General features: G+C 46.6%; 1 protein-coding gene across 1 annotated transcript in view; it reads left to right on the top strand.

Annotated features, from left to right (window-relative positions):
* The window catches only part of LOC139219461 (cGMP-dependent protein kinase 1-like), a 40,909-nt gene that overhangs the window by 10,937 nt on the left and 12,146 nt on the right, over positions 1-17,826 (top strand). The window contains exons 3-8 of the mRNA XM_070851316.1: positions 4,950-5,063; positions 11,664-11,769; positions 12,762-12,825; positions 13,742-13,819; positions 13,920-14,014; positions 15,606-15,671. Of these exons, the coding sequence (XP_070707417.1) occupies positions 4,950-5,063; positions 11,664-11,769; positions 12,762-12,825; positions 13,742-13,819; positions 13,920-14,014; positions 15,606-15,671 (523 nt within the window). The remainder of the gene's footprint in view (positions 1-4,949; positions 5,064-11,663; positions 11,770-12,761; positions 12,826-13,741; positions 13,820-13,919; positions 14,015-15,605; positions 15,672-17,826) is intronic.

Raw genomic sequence — 17,826 nt, 5'->3', positions numbered from 1 at the left:
CTGATTGGTCGGTATCAGTCTATAAAGAAGCGTCCTCTGATTGGTCGGTATCAGTCTATAAAGAAGCGTCCTCTGATTGGTCGGTATCAGTCTGTGTAAAGAAGCGTCCTCTGATTGGTCGGTATCAGTCTGTAAAGAAGCGTCCTCTGATTGGTCGGTATCAGTCTGTGTAAAGAAGCGTCCTCTGATTGGTCGGTATCAGTCTGTAAAGAAGCGTCCTCTGATTGGTCGATATCAGTCTGTAAAGAAGCGTCCTCTGATTGGTCGGTATCAGTCTGTGTAAAGAAGCGTCCTCTGATTGGTTGGTATCAGTCTGTAAAGAAGCGTCCTCTGATTGGTCGGTATCAGTCTGTGTAAAGAAGCGTCCTCTGATTGGTCGGTATCAGTCTGTAAAGAAGCGTCCTCTGATTGGTCGGTATCAGTCTGTAAAGAAGCGTCCTCTGATTGGTCGGTATCAGTCTGTGTAAAGAAGCGTCCTCTGATTGGTCGGTATCAGTCTATAAAGAAGTGTCCTCTGATTGGTCGGTATCAGTCTGTATAAAGAAGCGTCCTCTGATTGGTCGGTATCAGTCTATAAAGAAGCGTCCTCTGATTGGTCGGTATCAGTCTGTATAAAGAAGCGTCCTCTGATTGGTCGGTATCAGTCTATAAAGAAGCGTCCTCTGATTGGTCGGTATCAGTCTATAAAGAAGCGTCCTCTGATTGGTCGGTATCAGTCTGTAAAGAAGCGTCCTCTGATTGGTCGGTATCAGTCTATAAAGAAGCGTCCTCTGATTGGTCGGTATCAGTCTATAAAGAAGCGTCCTCTGATTGGTCGGTATCAGTCTGTGTAAAGAAGCGTCCTCTGATTGGTCGGTATCAGTCTATAAAGAAGCGTCCTCTGATTGGTCGGTATCAGTCTATAAAGAAGCGTCCTCTGATTGGTCGGTATCAGTCTATAAAGAAGCGTCCTCTGATTGGTCGGTATCAGTCTGTATAAAGAAGCGTCCTCTGATTGGTCAGTATCAGTCTGTATAAAGAAGCGTCCTCTGATTGGTCGGTATCAGTCTATAAAGAAGCGTCCTCTGATTGGTCGGTATCAGTCTATAAAGAAGCGTCCTCTGTTTGGTCGGTATCAGTCTGTGTAAAGAAGCGTCCTCTGATTGGTCGGTATCAGTCTGTATAAAGAAGCGTCCTCTGATTGGTCGGTATCAGTCTATAAAGAAGCGTCCTCTGATTGGTCGGTATCAGTCTGTATAAAGAAGCGTCCTCTGATTGGTCGGTATCAGTCTGTATAAAGAAGCGTCCTCTGATTGGTCGGTATCAGTCTATAAAGAAGCGTCCTCTGATTGGTCGGTATCAGTCTGTATAAAGAAGCGTCCTCTGATTGGTCGGTATCAGTCTATAAAGAAGCGTCCTCTGATTGGTCGGTATCAGTCTGTGTAAAGAAGCGTCCTCTGATTGGTCGGTATCAGTCTATAAAGAAGCGTCCTCTGATTGGTCGGTATCAGTCTATAAAGAAGCGTCCTCTGATTGGTCGGTATCAGTCTGTATAAAGAAGCGTCCTCTGATTGGTCGGTATCAGTCTGTATAAAGAAGCGTCCTCTGATTGGTCGGTATCAGTCTGTGTAAAGAAGCGTCCTCTGATTGGTCGGTATCAGTCTGTATAAAGAAGCGTCCTCTGATTGGTCGGTATCAGTCTGTGTAAAGAAGCGTCCTCTGATTGGTCGGTATCAGTCTGTAAAGAAGCGTCCTCTGATTGGTCGGTATCAGTCTATAAAGAAGCGTCCTCTGATTGGTTGGTATCAAAATGGCGTCCACAAACCAAAGGGTGACCTATTATCCCATGATGCTTTGCTGCAGATTAAACTACCAATGGGATTACAGGTGCCATATTGGAGGTCGTGTGTGTGTGTGTGTGTGTGTCTGTGTGTGTGTGTGTCTGTGTGTGTGTGTGTCTGTGTGTGTGTGTGTGTCCTGACGAATGAAAGCAGACAATCTTTGATATGTAAAGTCCCTCATTTCCCTTCTCACACACTGGCCACCTGTCATTTCCCCTCCCTTTGTGTGTGTGTGTCTGTGTGTGTCTGTGTGTGTGTGTGTCTGTGTGTGTGTGTGTCTGTGTGTGTCTGTGTGTGTGTGTGTCTGTGTGTGTGTGTGTCTGTGTGTGTGTCTGTGTGTGTGTCTGTGTGTGTGTGTGTGTGTCTGTGTGTGTGTGTGTGTGTCTGTGTGTGTGTGTGTGTGTGTGTGTGTGTGTGTGTGTGTGTGTGATCCAACACTCAAATAAATAAATGAAAGCACAGCTGAGAGATTTATTATATTTCCAGTGTTGCAGCAGCAGAATAAAACACGTGAACACGTTATGTTTCTCCGTTTTAAAGGAACAGAGCGACGTCCTCGTGTTAGCGTGAGCTGGTGTCAGCGAGGAACAAACACAGGTGGACAGTTGGGGGGGCGGGGCCAGGTCACATGATCAGCAGATCCCCTTATGATGTCATAAGTGGAGCAAAATCTAAACGGAGTGTTTTCCCTGACGGTCTGCACTCAGCATGTAACGTGTTCATGCTGCAAAGACACTGAAGCTTTAAAATGAGACTGTAACGTCCTCGTTAGTGCAGCAGACAGGATCCTAACCATCATCAGGTTATTCCTCAGGAGGTCGTCCTGCTGTGTGTGTGTGTGTGTGTGTGTGTGTGTGTGTGTGTGTGTGTGTGTGTGTGTGTGTGTGTGTGTGTGTGTGTGTGTGTGTGTGTGTGTGTGTGTGTGTGTGTGTGTGGGCCCGTCTGGAGCGTCGTAGTGCTGTTGTAGAGCAGAGCAGCCATCAGCCCGCCGCCCACTGCTGCTACGGGGGAGGGAGAACAAATGAACCCTCGCTGAGGCTGAGAGCAGAAACAGGCAGAGCGACACACACACACACACACACACACACACACACACACACACACACACACACACACACACAGACACACACACAGACACACACACACACACACACACTATCTGAGATACCAGGGTTCTGTTTGTGGACGGGGGGGGTCGGTGGGTACACACAATAAATAAAAGTTTAGGTTTCAATATGTTGGAGTCCCCTGCTAGACTGCTTCACACTGTTTATTGTTCAGGACTTTTATTCTGACAGTCGAGGTAAACAGGAAACCCAGATATAAGAAATAAGAGCATGGCAGCATTTTCTTTTTCCTTTTGTTGAATCCACCAGAAAGCGTCAGGAGTTCGTACAGATGTGTATGATCGTGTGTTCTGAAGAGAATGAAATAGCATACACGCTAGCGTTAGCTGTAGCTACCTGTTATGCATGCCAGGCTTTACTTTACCACCACAACACTAAACTACCACAGAGAGACACTAAACTACCACAAAGACACTAAACTACCACAAAGACACACTAAACTACCACAAAGACACTAAACTACCACAAAGACACTAAACTACCACACAGAGACACTAAACTACCACAGAGACACTAAACTACCACAGAGAGACACTAAACTACCACAAAGACACTAAACTACCACAAAGACACACTAAACTACCACAAAGACACTAAACTACCACAAAGACACTAAACTACCACACAGAGACACTAAACTACCACAGAGACACTAAACTACCACACAGAGACACTAAACTACCACAGAGACACTAAACTACCACAGAGACACTAAACTACCACACAGAGACACTAAACTACCACAGAGACACTAAACTACCACAGAGAGACACTAAACTACCACAGAGACACTAAACTACCACACAGAGACACTAAACTACCACAGAGACACTAAACTACCACACAGAGACACTAAACTACCACAGAGACACTAAACTACCACAGAGACACTAAACTACCACACAGACACACTAAACTACCACAGAGACACTAAACTACCACAGAGACACTAAACTACCACACAGACACTAAACTACCACACAGACACACTAAACTACCACACAGACACTCTAAACTACCACAGAGACACTAAACTACCACACAGACACACTAAACTACCACAGAGACACTAAACTACCACAGAGACACTAAACTACCACAGAGACACTAAACTACCACACAGACACAGAACCATTTCCTGGTGAATATCAGGATATTTTTCTGTTTTTTATTTAAACTCTTTAATTTAAACACGTGTGTGTGTGTGTGTGTGTGTGTGTGTGTGTGTGTGTTACTGTGTGTGTGTGTGTGTGTGTGTGTGTGTGTGTGTGTGTGTGTTACTGTGTGTGTGTTACTGTGTGTGTGTGTGTGTCCTGACGAATGAAAGCAGACAATCTTTGATATGTAAAGTCCCTCATTTCCCTTCTCACACACTGGCCACCTGTCATTTCCCCTCCCTTTGAGTGTGTGTGTCTGTGTGTGTCTGTGTGTGTGTGTGTGTGTGTGTGTGTGTGTGTGTGTGTGTGTGTGTGTGTGTGTGTGTGATCCAACACTCAAATAAATAAATGAAAGCACAGCTGAGAGATTTATTATATTTCCAGTGTTGCAGCAGCAGAATAAAACACATTAGTTCCTATTATTCACAACACTGAACACACACACACAGTAACACACAGTAACACACACACACACACACACACACACACACACACACACACACACACAGTAACCTGGACAAAGTCGGTGATGACGCCTTATTTCAGACACGGTTCTTCTCATTTTAAGAGTAAAAACATCACTTGTGTTCAGCTCGTTACTGCTGATTGTTAATGTGTCGACTGGACTGAACCTGACGGAGCAGATTGTAGAGTTTATGTTTTAAAATTTCCTGAATTTTCCTGAATTTCTGTTTTTGTTTCGTGTGTGTGTGTGTGTGTGTGTGTGTGTGTGTGTGTGTGTGTGTGTGTGTGTGTGTGTGTGTGTGTGTGTGTGTGTGTGTGTGTGTGTGTGTGTGTGTGTGTGTGTGTGTGTGTGTGTGTGTGTGTGTGTGTGTGTCGCCCAGAGGGGAAGGTGGAGGTGACTAAAGAGGGGATGAAGCTGTGCACGATGGGACCCGGCAAAGTGTTCGGAGAGCTGGCCATCCTGTATAACTGCACCAGGACGGCTACCGTCAAGAGTGAGTACACTGAGAGTGTGTGTGTGTGGCAGGTGTGTGAGTGACTGGTAGGTAGTAAAAGTGTTGGAACTGGTCCAGTAGATCACCTCAGTCAGAACTGGTCCAGTAGATCACCTCAGCCAGCAGACACCAAACGGGCTGCAATGGCTGCAACGTGATCCTTTGGGACAACTGCACCTGATCACAGTAGGTCCACTAAAAGAGCTTGTTTGATCCACTGACAGGCTCAGAGTGTTATTCTAAGTGTGTGACAGCATCATGGAAAGGATCCCTACAGAGAGAGACCTGGAAGATCCTTTTGGTTTAACCACAAACAGCACACACACCAGACTACATTCACTAAAACAGGGATTTTAGAGAACAGGACACAGGAGCTGCTGCTCTGTTTGTTGTGATTTGGGTGTTTTAACACGTTATTTTGAATCCACACTAACTCTTTAAAACACCAAAGTCACACAATAACACAAACACTCTGACTGATGGAGGCAGCAGACCAGCAGCTCCTGTGTCCTGTGAGCTAAAATCAAAAAATCAAAAGTTTTTGTGAATGTAGTCTGGTGTCAGCTAACACCTGACACCACCTCACACAGGTACAGGAAGTGAAGTCTTACCTCAGTAACTCTGACGTAGGGTCTGACTTTCTGTTATGTGTAAGTCAGAAACTGGGTGTATTTTTATTAAACTTTCTGCGGCTCTAAACTTGGAACATTAACCGTTCGGTGTCCAAACTGAAAAGAGGCAGCTGTGTGTGTGTGTGTGTGTGTGTGTGTGTGTGTGTGTGTGTGTGGACCTCCAACTTTTTGTCGGTGCTTCCTGGTAGAGTGCTCGCTAAGCAGCAGTTGCCAGGCAACAACATCCATTCCAGCCAATGAGTAAAGTTTTGGCAGCAGTGTCTCCTGGCAACAGCGTTGGGTTCGAGGGGATCTGTTTCCGCTTGCTGAGGCTTTCTGCTCGTTATCTTCACATTAACACACGAGCTGCAGCTGGAGTTCCTCTGCACGGCCTGAACTCTGCTTTTACTCTCTGATAGGAAGCCGTCAGTCAGCTGTACGGCTGCCTGTGAATCATTCACATCACTTTAAACAACAACAGAAAACACTGGAGGCTGAGTGACGTCACAGCGACGAGGCATCAAGTGAAAGTGACTCTAGGTTTGTTCCTTTGAGGGTTTGGTGCTCATGAAAGCCGTGTTTCTACTTTATTCAACTTTATTTTGCCGATTTAAGATGTCTAGACGCTTCATTAAAGGGAACCAGCAGGAAGATGAATTATGGTCTCTAAATGTAGACGAACAACATCCAGAAGGTTCAGGTGACTGAAGGAACAAATAAACTGTTTAGATATTGAAAATATAAAAACATTAAAATGCTTAAACATGGGTTTTAAGCTAGTAGAATTAGCATTGTTAGCAACTTCAGTAGCAGCAGTACTAATACTGTTAGCCTTAGCAGTATTTGGAGCAGAAGCATTAATGCTAGCAGTAGTAGAGGTAGTGTGACACACACGAATACAACGCTAGCACACAGCGCTAGCACACAGTGTTAGCACACAGCGCTAGCACACAGCGTTAGCACACAGCGTTGGTCAAGTTACTTGGAAATAGTAATAAGTTACTGATTACTGATTACTTCTCCAAGAAAGTAATCCAGTTACTTTACTGATTACTTACTTTTAAAAGTAATTAGGTACTTTAATTACTTTACTTAGTTACTTTTCAAAAACATGATGCACAACCTGACACATATGTCAAACTCAAGGCCCGCGGGCCACATCCAGCCCGCGAGATAATTTCATGTGACTATTAAGAACGGCCCGTCGGTAAACAGCACTCCCACCTCTAATACTACAAATCCCACAATGCACTGAACAGCTGCCGCGCCAGTCAGGACCCGTGCAGCAGCCCCTCCTCCAGCAGGTATAATGACACACCGATCAGCGGATCAATGCACCGATCAGCTCTGTTATAGCGACACTTATGGCGCGTTTCCACTAGAACCTACTCAGCTCTACTCGGAGTAGGTACTAGTGGAAACGCTCCATTAAGCCCCCCCAAAATAAATGGCTAAACATAAAGTGGACTTTCAAAGCAGGTGGGGGCAGAGTTTTACCTGTGTGTCTGTCGGAGGTGAACCTGTGTGTCTTGTTTGTGGAGCTGATGTGGTCATAATTAAAGAATATAAATATAAGACGACACTATGAGACAAAACATCAGGATAGTACAAAAAATAAAAAAATATTTAAAATTCTATTTATTTTATTGAGGAAAAGTTGTTGAAGTTTGGCTGTTTACATTCATATTTCTGGATAAAATATATATTATTATTATTCTATTATATTATATACTATAATAAAAGAGTCACTTTTAGAGTCTTCACTAAATGTTGAGCCCGTTTGGCCCTCGACTTAGACCCTGTTTTAAATGTTGGCCCTTTCTTTGATTGAGTTTGACCCCCCTGCTGTAGGAGGGAACAATAAGTAGATCAGCTTTTTTAGATTTATTGTTGCTGCAACCAACGACGCAGCGACGCTTCAATATCTGTGGCTGGGTGACCTGCTGCTGATCTGATCCATACGTCATCCATCTCATCATCACGGTGTGTGTGTGTGTGTGTGTGTGTGTGTGTGTGTGTGTGTGTGTGTGTGTGTGTGTGTGTGTGTGTGTGTGTGTTATGAGTATTAATATGAATTAGTCTGTGTTGTCGATTTCTGGACTCTTTGACCTTTGACCTCAAGCACTTTAACACATTTGACATTTTCAGCTGTCATTAATAAACATTAATAATAATCAGTGAACCGTGACGAGAGCCCACCTGAACCACACACACACACACACACACACACACACACACACACACACAGTGAGGTCTCTGTCGGTAATATTTGCTGCTGTGGAGTCTCTTGTTGTTTCCGTGGTTACAGACACTTGGTATCTCCGTAGCAACAAGACAGCAGGTCATAAAGCAGTGGAAACAAGAAATAAAAGTAATAGTGATCCTCCTCCCAGATACAGAGTCCTGAGGTAGAGCTGCAACAGCAATACTCTGACAGGTACAACAGGAAGTACTTCTAACAATGTGGCATTCTGATGTGTGCAGATAACTAGCTTTAGCTATTAGCTATCAGCTATTAGCTATTAGCTATCAACTATCAGCATCAAAGTCACACTGGGAAGTGGATTAATGTCTCTTATATTAGGGTCCATGTGCTCAGGTAGAGTTGGTCACAGGTAGCCGAACCAGCAGACAGCAGCTCCTGTCTGCAGAGGATGAACCCCTGGATGTTCAGACAGCAGCTCCTGTCTGCAGAGGATGAACCCCTGGATGTTCAGACAGCAGCTCCTGTCTGCAGAGGATGAACCCCTGGATGTTCAGACAGCAGCTCCTGTCTGCAGAGGATGAACCCCTGGATGTTCAGACAGCAGCTCCTGTCTGCAGAGGATGAACCCCTGGATGTTCAGACAGCAGCTCCTGTCTGCAGAGGATGAACCCCTGGATGTTCAGACTATCAGTGGATCACTGAGAGACTGAAGGAACCTTAAAAACAGACGGGTTCTCTAAGAGGTTCTGCAGCCTCTGTTTTCTATTCTTTCATCCACCACCTCCCTCATTAATGGGGAGGCCTGCAGGGCTGGCTAACTTCCTGTTAGCCCTGTGCTAACTTCCTGTTAGCTCTCCGCTAACTTGAATGGGGATAAAATGATTTAGTCGTGTCGTTCTAGTTTTTCTAAATGTTATCGGACTGAATGGATCAAACTGATGAAACTGATTCCACCCCCACAGCGTCACATGCTGAAGGCCGTAATCACACGGTTTGACCACTATGTCAGATTGCCTGGGGACCTTCCGGGGGGGGTCGGTATGTATTAGTGGACACAGCAGCAGCCAATGAGGCGCCTGTTACTAAACCAAGGCGTAGATCACATGTTCTCTGTTTAATCTCAGTCATCACCTCACTTTTTCATGTCACCTTTGTTTGGACTGATGCAACTTAAACATGGAGATGAAAAAACTAGTTGATGGTTAAAGTAAAAAGATTTTAAGAAGTTTAAAAGCGGCAGTGAGAAGAGAAGCAGTGAGCTCCTCCCCCGCCGACTGATGGGAAGTGACAGAAGTTTGTACAAGTCCGCACATCTCCAAGGTAACTGCATCCAACACACACACACACACACACACACACGTTCAGGTGGATGACTTGTAACCATGGTAACCGGCCCTGTCAGCGCTGAGCTTTATGGGATGTCTGCGAGCTGGCTGCAGCTGCAGAGAGACCTTTTATTTATAGTCGTCAGATCTAAAAACGTGAATAAAGTGAGGTTTGCTCTGTGTTTGCGCTCCGCTGCTTCACTTCATGTCTCGTCTGACCGACGGGAGGCTGCAGTCACAGTCTGAACTCCATGAGTGTGTGTGTGGTTTTCATCTCTGTGGTCGGGAAGATGAACAGTTTTCTCTCTGAGGACGTTTTAAAAACGCCTCTGCTGATGAATATAATGAGGACATCAGACGGCTCCATGAAGTCATGAATGCTGCTGCAGAGGGCAGAAGGGGGAAGTGATTAAATACTGATCTGACACCTGTTGGCCAACACCTGTCCCATCAGGCTCGTCTGCATCTTGTTCCAGCTGTGGTCCAGTTTCCCTCCGTCCTCCATGTTTCTTCACCTCCATCAGGAGCGTTTCAGAGAGTTCCTCCTGCTGATCAGTGTTCCTGCTCAGGTTTAGCTGGTTTGGTCGTTAAACTGATGTTGGAGCTTCTAACAGGATCAAACAGGCTGCGTTTCTTCTTCTGCTGCTTTAAATGTGTTTCTAACGGGATCAAACAGGCTGCGTTTCTTCTTCTGCTGCTTTAAATGTGTTTCTAACGGGATCAAACGGGCCGCGTTTCTTCTTCTGCTGCTTTAAATGTGTTTCTAACGGGATCCAACGGGCCGCGTTTCTTCTTCTGCTGCTTTAAATGTGTCTCTAACGGGATCAAACGGGCCGCGTTTCTTCTTCTGCTGCTTTAAATGTGTCTCTAACGGGATCAAACGGGCCTCGTTTCTTCTTCTGCTGCTTTAAATGTGTCTCTAACGGGATCAAACGGGCCGCGTTTCTTCTTCTGCTGCTTTAAATGTGTCTCTAACGGGATCAAACGGGCCGCGTTTCTTCTTCTGCTGCTGCTTTAAATGTGTCTCTTGGATGTACTTCCTGCTTTGTTGTGCTGCAGCTACAGACAGCAGCTAAAGTCACAGTCAGAGTGTTTCTCCATCCCAGATGATCCTCTGGTCGTCATGGTGTTAAAAACCCTCTGAGCGGCTGACGTCTGGCCTGGTGCCCCCCCATTAGAGAATAATACTGATGTGCTGCTGGAATATACCACTGACAGTCTGCAGGGGGGCTTTTATTTTGAAAACTGACTGGATTCTCTTTGCCGTTTGTCTGACTTCCTGCCGCCTCATCACGCCGTCACCAGGAGCGAATCTTTAGATTCTGGGGGGTATGAAGGGTTAAACAGAGCCGACGCCCCTGGTAGGATTTAGCCTGAAGAGATGCAGCGTTTAATTGGTCACGATAGAACAGGATCCACGAGCAGAGAAGCAGATTTCTTTTAATCGAAACTGTTAATTGATCCAGAATCCATCTGCATCTACGTAGAACATGAATATTGATGGTGGCTTGACTATCGCATGTTTTTCCCCTGACTCTGATTGATGGGACAGAATATGAACTGAGCTCCACCTCCACAGCTGATGGAGTCAGCTGTGGAGGTGGAGTAAACAGCCGGGTGTTCGGCTATTTACACCCGGTTTGGTCACCAGGAGGAAGAAGGATCCTCCTCAGGCTGATGTGGACGGCAGGAGCAAGAAAATCATCTTTAAGTCAATAAAATAGTTTTTAGTCAGTATTTAGTGTAAAAGTGGGATAACGGAGAGCGAGCGGCGGCGTTCTTCACCCTGTGACGGTTCATCCCTCACCAGCTGTCGGTGGCAGGCTGGTTAGGTTTAGGACTCTTTCCAACACACACCTGGGTGGAAACAGCCTTCAACAGGTCAATTAAAAATCTGGTTCTCGTGTCACAGCTGCTCCTCTTCCTCTGGATGATGATGATGATGATGATGATGATGATGATGATGACGTTGACACAGATCGAGGGTTCGGCTCAGTTTCTTCTGCTCCGTCCGAGTTGACGTGACTTCACAGTAAATGTGTTGGATTCTGCACATGTGAGCGTCTGAGCTGCTGCTGGACGGACGAGGGTTTAACTTCACACACACACACATACACACACACACACACACACACACACACACACACACACACACACACACACGTGGACATAGATGCATGTGCTGTTGCCATGACGACGCCTGCATACTGTGCGCTCCGACACGGAGGCACTAAATTTATGTTTCCACCTGATCTCACATGCAGATTAGAGAGAGAGGAGAACAAAGGTGCACGGCGGCGCGCATAAATTAACATTTAGACGTGTGTGCGACGCCGAAGATGCAGCTACAGTGTTAACTGTAGCACACACACACACACACACACACACACACACACACACACACAGCTGTAGGAGGTTTCTTTAATAATATGTTTCCGATATTAAATGTGTGTTTCAGCTTTGGTCCATGTGAAGTTGTGGGCGATCGACCGTCAGTGTTTCCAGACCATCATGATGAGAACCGGACTCATCAAACACGCCGAGTACATGGACTTCCTCAAGAGGTGATGTCACCGCAGAACAGCCAATAAAAACCCTCCTGGGCGGGGCTCTGACTGCCGCGTCCCCACCTGGTCTGCGCAGGTTTAAAGGTCTAAGGTTGCCACGGTGACAGCGGCTACTTTGTGAGAGCAGTTTATAACAGAAACAGGAAGTCCTGCCTGCTGAATGGTTTTCAAAAGAAAAACACGTACAGACCAACACGTACCGACTCCAGGTCTCCATCAGGGTCTGACAGACAGCTGATCAGTCTGAGTAATGAACCAGAGAGCAAAGCATGTCAAAGAAACCACAGTAACAAGTGATTTACTAAAACAAATATATGTATTGAATCCTAGAAAATATCCAGCCAGCACTAATAAACAGGAAGTGTTCGAGCAGCCGGTCTGTTTCCAGCGCAGCCAAACAAACTGGGGCTGTCGGCGGTCTTTATTACCTCCTCCTGATTTCATGTGGTGGACACGATCAGACAGTGCTATGTAGGGAGGTAATTACTGTTTGTAGATGATTAAATGACACTAAGAACCCATAAGAACCTTTTCCTCCTTCCAGTGAAACTATGGGGACATGAAACAAACTACATGGAGCAGCAGGAGCACATCTCTGGACTTCTTTTACAGATTCTACCGACTGGTTAAATATGTCACAGCTTTATTTTTATTCAGAAGCTGTTCCATATGAACTGTTTCCTAAAATACAGTCAGGACAGGTTGATATAATCCAGGACATTTCCAGAATATTTCAAAGGTCTGTGTCACAGTTGGTTCTCATGGGTTTAGTGGGGAAGTACTAACAAATACCCGACCAATACCAATGAACAATTAGCGTTTGAGCAGCTGGTGGATCTGTTTGCAGTGCAGCCAAACAAACTGGGGCTGTTTTAATACAAAGAGAGTAAAGTCATGACTAGATACACGTCATCGGTAGATCATTGGTGAAATATTGGGATGAACAAGTAGAAACAGAAGAGGAAGAATAAAAATGTGTTTCTCTGCAGCGTTCCCACCTTCCAGGGTCTTCCAGAGGAAACTCTCAGTAAACTGGCCGACGTCATGGAGGAGGTGAGAGACACAAACATCCTGACACCACGACACCATTTCACCAGGAAGGTTTGACTGAACGCTGCTCCACTGCATCTAACGCCAGCTACAACTGGTTTACCCCTCTGTACCCATCTGTACCCCTCTGTACCCCTCTGTTACCCTCTGTACCCCTCTTTAACCCTCTGTACCCCTCTTTACCCCTCTGTACCCCTCTTTACCCCTCTGTACCCCTCTGTACCCCTCTGTACCCCTCTGTACCCCTCTTTAACCCTCTGTACCCCTCTGTACCCCTCTTTACCCCTCTGTACCCCTCTTTAACCCTCTGTACCCCTCTGTACCCCTCTGTACCCCTCTTTACCCCTCTGTACCCCTCTTTAACCCTCTGTACCCCTCTGTACCCCTCTTTAACCCTCTGTACCCCTCTGTACCCCTCTTTACCCCTCTTTAACCCTCTGTACCCCTCTGTACCCCTCTTTACCCTTCTTTAACCCTCTGTACCCCTCTTTAACCCTCTGTACCCCTCTTTAACCCTCTGTACCCCTCTTTAACCCTCTGTACCCCTCTGTACCCCTCTTTACCCCTCTTTAACCCTCTGTACCCCTCTGTACCCCTCTTTAACCTTCTTTACCCCTCTGTACCCCTCTTTAACCCTCTGTACCCCTCTGTACCCCTCTTTACCCTTCTTTAACCCTCTGTACCCCTCTGTACCCCTCTGTACCCCTCTGTACCCCTCTGCCCTCTGACCTCTGAGCTCTAAACGCTGCGTCTGCGTCCTCACTGCTGCTTCTTCTTCTGGTGACGTCATCTCTCGGAGGATCTTCTTCTTCTTCATGTCCCTAGAATGTGTCCAGCTGTGTGTTGTTGTGAGCTTCAGGCCCGTCTTCTTCTTCTGTGGTGCAGTCCGTCGCTCTGACTCTTCTTCGTGTGTTTTCAGACTCATTACGAGGACGGCGAATACATCATCAGACAGGGAGCGCGAGGAGACACCTTCTTCATCATCAGCAAGGGAAAGGTAACGCAGACGCCCCCGCAGCCCCTTCGCTGATCAATTGTATCGATCAGCGAAGGGGCAGCGTCCCGGTCTGATATCTGTTAATCACACTTCCTGTCAGGTGAACGTGACCCAGGAGGACTCGGCCAATCAGGAGCCAGTACACCTCAGAGAGCTCAGCAGGGGAGACTGGTTTGGAGAGAGGGCGCTGCAGGGGTGAGATCATGTGACCTTGACCCTTAACTCTATAAACCTCTGAACCTGATCCCTTAACTTCTAAACCTGATCCCTTAACCTCAGAACGTGATCCCTTAACCTCCGAACCTGATCCCTTAACCTCAGAACCTGATCCCTTAACCTCTGAACCTGTTCCCTTAACTTCTAAACCTGATCCCCTAACCTCTGAACCTGATCCCCTAACCTCAGAACCTGATCCCTTAACTTCTAAACCTGATCTCTTAACCTCAGAACCTGATCCCTTAACTTCTAAACCTGATCCCTTAACCTCTGAACCTGATCCCTTAACCTCTGAACCTGATCCCTTAACTTCTAAACCTGATCCCTTAACCTCAGAACCTGACCCCTTAACCTCTGAACCTGATCCCTTAACCTCTGAACCTGATCCCTTAACCTCAGAACCTGATCCCTTAACCTCTGAACCTGATCCCTTAACTTCTAAACCTGATCCCTTAACCTCAGAACCTGATCCCTTAACCTCTGAACCTGATCCCTTAACTTCTAAACCTGATCCCTTAACCTCAGAACCTGATCAGCATCAGACGGACGTGTGGCTGGATGACGTTAAATCAATACAGTCCCAATACGCCCCCCCCTGCTGTTATACTGGGACCAGTCTGTCACTCTGAGGTTTGTTTCTATGCTGGTCTACGCCCCCCCGCCGGCGTCCCAGCTGCTGCTAATTGGTTTAAAGTGTTTCCTCGGGGGGGCGCTGTCCACTCCCCCCCGTCTGTCTGCCTGCGTCTGATACTTCTGTCTCTGTGAGGACTGTGAGGTCTTACTGGCTAAGTGAGGACCTGTTCAGGGAGGGGCCCCCTAGAAACATCAGCATCAGTTCTAATGGACACTGTATTTAGAATATTTAGACATTTAAAATACAAAGTCACACAATAATGCAAACAAGCCAACCGGTGGAAGCAGCGGTAGACCAGCAGCTCCTGTGTTTTGTGAGGTCAAATGACCGTATTTGTGAAAGGAGTCTGGTGGCTTTAAAAAGACGGCTGCAGCGGCTTCAGTTATCATATCGAGACAAAGATAAGAATACAAAAATGAGGCCCATTAATTAAATATTTGTGTGGATATTTACTTGACTTGCCCTCCTTTTGGGGACAGAACACATTTATCCATAATCAATATTTATTTAATCTCATGTTGAAGACTTGGTTTAAGGTTGTGTGTGTGTGTGTGTGTGTGTGTGTGTGTGTGTGTGTGTGTGTGTGTGTGTGTGTGTGTGTGTGTGTGTGTGTGTGTGTGTGTGTGTGTGTGTGCAGCAGTATTTTCAGAAACAGAAGAATATTACATTTGCTCTCCAACTGAAGAGGCTGAAGTGGTTTCTGTGTAAATAAGCAGACACAGTTCTGACCTGCCCACACCAGACTCCATTCAGAAACCAGTCATTTTACTATTGATTAGCTCATTAGTTTACATCCTGTTGGTGTGAAGTCTGTTAAAAAGATGTTTTCTAGATCAGGAGGACTCGTTCTGTAATACAGCAACAGTCACCTCCAGCTTTTCCCTCCTTAGCTCCTCCATCCATCCATCCTCTAATGTGTGTGTGTGTCTCCCACAGGGAGGATGTGAGAACAGCCAACGTCATCGCTGCTGAAACCGTCACCTGCCTGGTCATCGACCGAGAGTAAGACACACAGTCACACACACTCTCACACACACACACACACACACACACACACACACACACACACACACACACACACACACACACACACACACACACACACACACTCTCACACTCACACACACACACACACTCACACACACATACTCGTACGTTTACTTCCTTTTTCTGCTGCGTTGTACTTTTTACTGCACTGACAGTTATGATGTACTTTTACCACATGATGCAGTACTGCAATACTAATGTACTCAGTAGTACAAGTATCTAAAGCTGGTTTGACATTGACGAGCATTAAAATACTCTCACATCAAACACAGTAAGATCTTAATATGAGTACAATGAGTGCTTTTATTTCTGATACTTTCGGCACATTTTGCTGATAAAATGTATAATTCAGGACTTTTAGTTGTGATGGAGTATTTTTAGACGGTGGTGTTTCTTATTTTGCGGAGCTACAGGATGTGAGATGTTTTCCTGTGATTTGAGTGGACTGGACCTTTAATGCAAACAGATCCTGTCAAGCTGTTGTGGGTTTATCTGAAGCTGCCTGCCGCCCCCTGCTGGTCCTCAGGGTGACCTGCACCTGCACCATGTGACGCCTCACCTGTCTGTCAGAGAGGAAACACAACATTTACCTCACACAGTAACACAGCAGCTCTAAAATCCCTGTTTTAGTGAATGTAGTCTGGTGTGTGTGCAGAGAGCCATAGAACGGCTGTTTGTGGTGAAACCAGAAGGATCTTATGGAAAGGATCCCTACAGAAACAGACCTGTGAGACCTGTGAGACCTGTGAGACCTGTGAGACCTGTGAGACCTGTCAGACCTGTGAGACCTGTGAGACCTGTCAGACCTGTGAGACCTGTGAGACCTGTGAGACCTGTCAGACCTGTGAGACCTGTGAGACCTGTCAGACCTGTGAGACCTGTGAGACCTGTGAGACCTGTGAGACCTGTGAGACCTGTCAGACCTGTGAGACCTGTCAGACCTGTCAGACCTGTGAGACCTGTGAGACCTGTGAGACCTGTGAGACCTGTCAGACCTGTGAGACCTGTCAGACCTGTCAGACCTGTGAGACCTGTGAGACCTGTCAGACCTGTGAGACCTGTCAGACCTGTCAGACCTGTGAGACCTGTGAGACCTGTCAGACCTGTGAGACCTGTGAGACCTGTGAGACCTGTGAGACCTGTCAGACCTGTCAGACCTGTGAGACCTGTGAGACCTGTCAGACCTGTGAGACCTGTGAGACCTGTGAGACCTGTCAGACCTGTGAGACCTGTGAGACCTGTCAGACCTGTCAGACCTGTCAGACCTGTCAGACCTGTGAGACCTGTGAGACCTGTGAGACCTGTCAGACCTGTGAGACCTGTGAGACCTGTGAGACCTGTGAGACCTGTCAGACCTGTGAGACCTGTCAGACCTGTGAGACCTGTGAGACCTGTCAGACCTGTCAGACCTGTGAGACCTGTGAGACCTGTGAGACCTGTCAGACCTGTGAGACCTGTCAGACCTGTGAGACCTGTGAGACCTGTGAGACCTGTGAGACCTGTGAGACCTGTCAGACCTGTCAGACCTGTGAGACCTGTCAGACCTGTGAGACCTGTCAGACCTGTCAGACCTGTGAGACCTGTGAGACCTGTCAGACCTGTCAGACCTGTGAGACCTGTGAGACCTGTGAGACCTGTGAGACCTGTCAGACCTGTCAGACCTGTGAGACCTGTGAGACCTGTCAGACCTGTGAGACCTGTGAGACCTGTGAGACCTGTGAGACCTGTCAGACCTGTCAGACCTGTGAGACCTGTGAGACCTGTCAGACCTGTCAGACCTGTGAGACCTGTCAGACCTGTGAGACCTGTGAGACCTGTCAGACCTGTCAGACCTGTGAGACCTGTCAGACCTGTCAGACCTGTCAGACCTGTGAGACCTGTCAGACCTGTCAGACCTGTCAGACCTGTCAGACCTGTGAGACCTGTCAGACCTGTCAGACCTGTCAGACCTGTAAGAGAGGCAAACTGCAAAGGAAAAAGAGTCAGAGGGATTAAAACAAATACAACCAGCATCAGTAGATTAAATAAGTGGATTTTTGAATGTGGTCTGGTTGGACACTGTTGACCCATAATGCAACACTCTGATGTTCACTGCACCGTCAGCATGTTC

Source organism: Pempheris klunzingeri, chromosome 20 (genome assembly GCF_042242105.1).
Source record: "Pempheris klunzingeri isolate RE-2024b chromosome 20, fPemKlu1.hap1, whole genome shotgun sequence".
Taxonomy (NCBI): Eukaryota; Metazoa; Chordata; class Actinopteri; order Acropomatiformes; family Pempheridae; genus Pempheris; species Pempheris klunzingeri.
Note: the sequence above shows the minus strand (reverse complement) of the source record. Positions and strands in the feature narration are given on the sequence as shown.